This window comes from Arachis ipaensis, chromosome B07, assembly GCF_000816755.2.
Source record: "Arachis ipaensis cultivar K30076 chromosome B07, Araip1.1, whole genome shotgun sequence".
Lineage (NCBI taxonomy): Eukaryota > Viridiplantae > Streptophyta > Magnoliopsida > Fabales > Fabaceae > Arachis > Arachis ipaensis.
Genome location: NC_029791.2, coordinates 1,499,399 through 1,505,457, shown reverse-complemented (window position 1 = coordinate 1,505,457; position 6,059 = coordinate 1,499,399). Strand labels below are relative to the sequence as shown.

Sequence of the window (6,059 nt, the reverse complement as noted above, 5' to 3'; positions counted from 1 at the left end):
CTCATCAAGGTATTGTCTAAAAAATGGAATGTTCCAGGAGTCTTCATTTAACTTTGCTTCATAAACTTTTATGTCTTGCAATATTTCTTCAACCGGTCTGATGACATAATGGAGAAGAGGTTCATCCTTCTCTAGCCACGTATCCTTCCACAAGTGGGTTAATCTCCCATCCCCTAAAGACACGGTCAGGAACTACACAAAAAAGGAATGGATTTTAGCAAGGTCTTTCCATAATGAAGAATCTGCATTATTACATATAATTTGCTGAGTTAAATCACATTTCCTTCCATATTTATTGATGAGGATTCGGGCCTAAAGGAAATCTTGGTCTTGGTTAAGTCTCCAGAGAATCTTTATTAAGAAGGCTTTATTCATAGCATGGAGTGATTTAAAGCCCATGCCTCCCATACTTCTTGGTTTACACAGCAGTTTTCAGCTAATATGGTGCATTTTTCATTGCTCTCCTACCTCCCCCCAAATAAATTTACGTTGCAATTTTTCAATTTCATTGCATATGCCAGTGGGAATCACGGAATGCATCATATCATGATTAATGGAAGGGCTAATGACAGTTTGTTCTAGAGTCACACGTCCTGCTATAGATAGGCAATGAGCTTTCCAACCTTTAAGTTTGCTTTTGACTCTTTCAAGAGTGTTCTTGTACTTGTCCTTCTTCTTGCGACTATTAGTGAGCATAGCCCCGAGATATTTTTCCAATTCAGTAGCTTCATCAAAACCACTTAGGTTGGTGATAGCACTTCTAGTGGCAACATTCACATTCTTTGAGAAAAAAAAATAGATGTTTTCGATGCATTAACTTTTAATTCGGAAGCTAGACGAAAATCTCGCAGAGAGTCAAGGATAACCCCCATTTGGCTAGTGTCTGCCTTAGCAAAAAGGAGAAGGTCATCTGCAAAAAGGAGGTGGGAGATGAGAGGTCCGTTCCTTCCCGCTTTAATGGGTTTCCATATTTTCCGATTCACCTTTTCCTCAATGAGCTGTGATAATTTATCCATAGCAATGACAAAGAGGTAAGGAGATATCGGATCTCCTTGTCTAATCCCTCTCGTGGGTTGGAAGCCATCTGTTTTGCACTCGTTCTACATTAACTTGTAAGAGACTGAGGTTACTTCTGCCATGATGACATCCAACATGTGCTGCGGAATTCCAAATTCCCCAAGACATTTTCTATCATATGCTTTCTCAAAGTCAATCTTTACCACCATATAGCATTCTTTTTCGTTCATTTTTCTCATCTCATGAACCATTTCCTTAGCAATGATGATGTTGTCATGAATCATCCGTCCTTGAATGAAGCTAGATTGATTTGGTGCTATTCGGCTTGCCAAGGTGGGCTTAATCCTCTCTACAAGGATCTTTGAGAGGCATTTATATACCACATTGCAAAGGGCAATTGGCCTGAATTGTGTAATGTATTCTGGTTGATTGACTTTTGGAATCAAAGTGATTAAGGTCTGATTTACCTCTTGTATGCTTGCTGGTTCTTCCCAAAGATGTGTTATACAAGTGTAGACTGAGTCCTGGATGGTGTTCCAGTGTTTCTTATAAAACAAATCTGGAAATCCATCTTCTCCGAGAGCTTTTAAGGATCCCATACTGAAAACAGCCCTACGAATTTCCTCATGAGTAGGGACAGCTTGCATCACATCTCTGGGTCGGTTCTCCATCTAGGGAAAGGTATAAGTAGTTGGCAAGATAGTGCTTCCATATTCATCTTGACGAAAGAGATCTTTATAATAGTCCACAGCTAAGCTTTTCAACTCTTCCACATTATCAAACCATCTTCCATCAGCATTTTTAAGTTTAAGGATCCTATTTTTACCTCTTCTAATAAGAGTTTTTGTATGGAAGAACCGTGTATTCATATCTCCTTCTGTTGTCCACTGTTGTCTAGATTTTTGTAACCACATTATCTCCTCTTGTTCAAGAATAACTTCTAATTGTGCAGACAACTCTTCTTCAAGTTGGTCAAGGAAGGGTTTTTGCCATAATTATGTGCTCTTTGTATGCCGGATAGCCTATTCAGAATATCTTTTTTCCTTTTGAATATGTTTCCGAAGATCTTCTTATTCAACCTTTTTAAGCAAGTTGTCAAGTCTTTCAGAGCTTCAGGGAAAGGTTTGTCTTTTTTCCATTCATTAATCACAAATCTGTCAAAATATGGGCGAGTCTCCCACATTGCTTCAAAACGAAAGGGTTTGTTTCCTCTATCCAGACGATCAGGTATAAAACGCACAATCAGGGGATGATGATCAGAATGCACGCACGGTAAGACTTCAATTCTCGCATCTGGGAATAGAGTTCTTCATTCAACATTACCTAGTGCTCGATCAAGCCTTTTAAAAACTCTGTCAAGATCCCCTCTCACACCACCCTTCCAAGTGAATCGTTGTCCTACATAACCCAAGTCTAGAAGTCTGCAGTCATCAATCCACTTCTGGAATCTTCTGCAATTGTGGATATTACATAAACCACCTCCTCTCTTCTCTGTTTGATCAAAAATATCATTGAAGTCCCCCATAAGAATCCAGGGCTCCGCTAAATTATGTGCAATGTTCTGAATGCTATTCCACATTTGCTTCCTCTTTCGCTTTGGGGGCTTGCATATATTGCAATGAGAAAATATTTTCCAATTCCCATCCTATCAAAACTGAAATGCACCAGCTGCTCTTGCCGTTCTATAATGTTAATATTTAATTTAGGGTCGTCCCATAGCACCGAAATTTCACCCATAAAACCAATAGCTTCTTCAACAAAAGAATTCATAAAGCCCAACTCCCTGATCACTCCTTGCGCCTTATTTCCACTACAGCGGGTTTCAAAGAGAAGAGTTATATCTGACTTGTAATCTTTTTTGTACTCTTTCAGGGTTCAAATGGTAGCCTTATTCGCTATCCCTCTAGTATTCCAAGCAAAAACAATTATTGTCATATAGAAGGGGAAGAAGAGGAAATACCAGGCCCCGAGGCCTTACGCAAGTTGCATATCTTCCCCTTGTGGGGATTGGTCATTTGTATCACAAAAGGTCTCATCAATGATTTCCAATATATGAAAAGACTTTGTTAGATAGACAATGACTTTTGTGAACAATGAGTTCTAAAATTGGCCCAATAAAGTAAAAATACACTATACCCCAAATTACCCACCTAAATCTTAATATTAGGATAACCATCTGCATACCTAGTGAATTAAACATTTGATATATCTATTGTTTACATTATTTAGTATTTTCATTGTCTACTTATACTTTTCTTATATAAAATCACTCTTTTAATTTTTTCACTCTAGGGATAATTTATATTAATTAAGGTTGATGATGAATAATGGGAATCAAGCAGAGATCATTTCTTCTTCTTATAGTGATCCCAAACAACTCACTCATATCAAGTTCTTCATTCTTGATTCCATTGGGAAGCTTCCAATCAAAATGATAAAGCAATTGAGCAAGTGGCAACTCCATGTTTGGTGTAGCAAATGCAATCCCGGGACACATTCTTCTTCCACCACCAAATGAAATAAATTCAAAGTTTGTGCCTCTATTATCAATTGAATAATTATCAACAAACCTCTCTGGCTTAAATTCCATGGCATCAACCCAATACCTTGGATCTCTTCCAATTGCCCAAGCATTGATAATAATTCTAGAAATGGCTGGAATTTGATACCCTTTGATTTGGCATGGTTCTTTGTTCTCTCTAGGAACTAACAATGGTAGAGATGGATGTAACCTTAAGGTTTCTTTGATGATAGACTTAAGGTATGTCAATTGGTGCAATTCTGATTCATCCACATACCCTTTGCTACCATAAACTCTTCTAACTTCAGCTTGTGCAGCTTCCATCACTTTTGGTTTCTTTATCATTTCAGCCATTGCCCATTCCACAACTGCTGAGGATGTTTCTCCACCACCAGCAAATATATCCTGCAAATGAATTAATTATAATAAAGGTTTTGCTAACAAACATGTTAAGGAATTAATAATCTTATTAGTATAAAGAAAAAATTATAAAAAATTAAATAGTCAAAACTTTTGATGCATTTAAATTGTAATATATATAAAGTTTTATCAGAAAAGAGCTAATTAATCCCAAATAAATGATATGTTAGTAATTTCTGTTGATCTTTTATAAAAAAATTGTATATATGTAATGTTGAAAAAAACATAAATATTTAATAATGAATTTTTATTAAAAAATCAACTCTTTGATATTTCTCTTGTATCTCGTCAACGAAGCTACAAAAAATTTCAACAATATTATTGTATCCACGTTAAAATAAAACTAAATACGAACCACAACTTTTCACAATTAAGTCTAAAGTTTTATGATCACTCTTATATTGTAAAAATTTAAGAAAATAAATACCGGCAAAATTTTCTGAACACGTGGCTTGTTTAGGTTCACAAAAAACAATTAAATTGATAATAATTGTCTTGATTAGACTAACCTGAATGACTGCTTTAATGTTATCATCAGTTAAGGGATATTCAGAATCTTTTTGTTGAAATTTGAGAAGAACATCAACTAAATCTTCCCTGCCTTCTTCTTCTTTACATTTGCCACCTTTTTTATTTCTATGATCATCTATGATGTCTTGTAATATCTTATCAGTCTTTATATACAGTTCTTCAAGCTTAGACTTGTCTCTACTCATCATTTCAAGCACTACTCTAATTGAAGGATACAGATCAGCAATACAATTTTTTCCTGCTATTTGCAATGCTTCTTCAAAAGATGATATAAAAACTTCCTGGTAACTATATTTTTTACCTATATTGTCAAATAAAAAACATACAATTATTAAATAATAAATATGATAAAGTTATATGTAATGAGATGTAAAATCCTGATAGAATTATCATAGTAAAAATTAATTATTATATTAAAAGAGTCTAAAATGGTCATTGATAAAATCTTTTGAGAGAGATTAAAAATGGAGCCTTCACTTTGAGATATTGTTTTGACCAACTCTGAAACCTCTGCTTCTCTTATGCGCCTAAAAGATTGAACACACTTTACTGTAAATAACTCCATGGTGCATATCTTTCGTACATGCCTCAAATACTCTCCATAGGGGCCAAAAGCAATGGCTTTTCGATTGTAATTCATGACTCTTGCAAAGAGAACGTTTGGCCTATCACAAAAGTTGAGATCTTGAGTCTTCATAATCTCTTGTGCCATTTCAGGTGATGTAACTATTATGTGGGACACTTCTCCTAGTTTAAGGTGCATTAAGGGTCCATATTTGGATGCTAAGTTTCTTAGGCATTCATGGGGCATTGATCCTACAAGGTTGTGCATGTTTCCTATTATGGGTAGTTTTTTTGGTCCTGGGGGTAAATTGGTAATATCCTTCGAAGAACTAAATTTCTTAATGGCTATTTTCAATAGCATAAAGAGAAAGAGGAAGGTGGTGAAGATAGAGATAAGGTTTTGAAGATCCATGGTATGTGCTAGAGTAATGTATAGTTGAGGAAGAAGGAACTAATAGGAGAGAAAGATATACATAACTCAACTATATATATAATCCTTTTTTTTTGGTGAAATAAAAAATATAGATTTATTTAGAAAATAAAATAAATACAATATTGCAATTTTAAGACAAACTTTGTATTTTTTTAATAAAATAAAAAAAATTGTGAACATAAATAAAAGCAAATATGATTTTAATTTAATTTCTATTTTATCATCAAATAAATAATATTATTATGAAAAACAATTAGTAGTCACAGATTATTATTTAAATATAAGGTACAGAAAATAATATGTGGCGAGCCTAAGTCAGATAAAGTGGACAAATTAAGGATGATCACTACTCATTGATATTTCTGATTTCCTCATCGAAAGAATATGCGCTTGTCTGCTTGAAATGGTATAAACCAAATTAATAATAAAAAAAAATAGCAACAATAATCTGAGGTCCATATAAAATTTGGAGTTTTCGAATATATAAATTTTATAGAGATATTCTGAAAAAATGCTTGATAAATCACTTCTTTTATTGCTACTTATTATCTTTTGTGTCAAAATAAAGTTGAT

General features: G+C 34.3%; 1 protein-coding gene across 2 annotated transcripts in view; it reads right to left on the bottom strand.

Moving 5' to 3' along the window:
* Positions 3,038 to 6,059, bottom strand: part of LOC107607971 (cytochrome P450 71D10) — a 7,654-nt gene continuing 4,632 nt past the window's right edge. Inside the window, exons 2-3 of one of the 2 annotated variants that reach the window (XM_016309863.2) lie at positions 4,468 to 4,790; positions 3,038 to 3,943 (exon numbers count right to left, since the gene is read on the bottom strand). In XM_016309863.2, coding sequence (XP_016165349.1) covers positions 3,326 to 3,943; positions 4,468 to 4,790 — 941 coding nt within the window. In that variant the 3' untranslated portion in view covers positions 3,038 to 3,325. The remainder of the gene's footprint in view (positions 3,944 to 4,467; positions 4,791 to 6,059) is intronic. The other variant, XM_021106881.1, reaches the window with a different exon arrangement.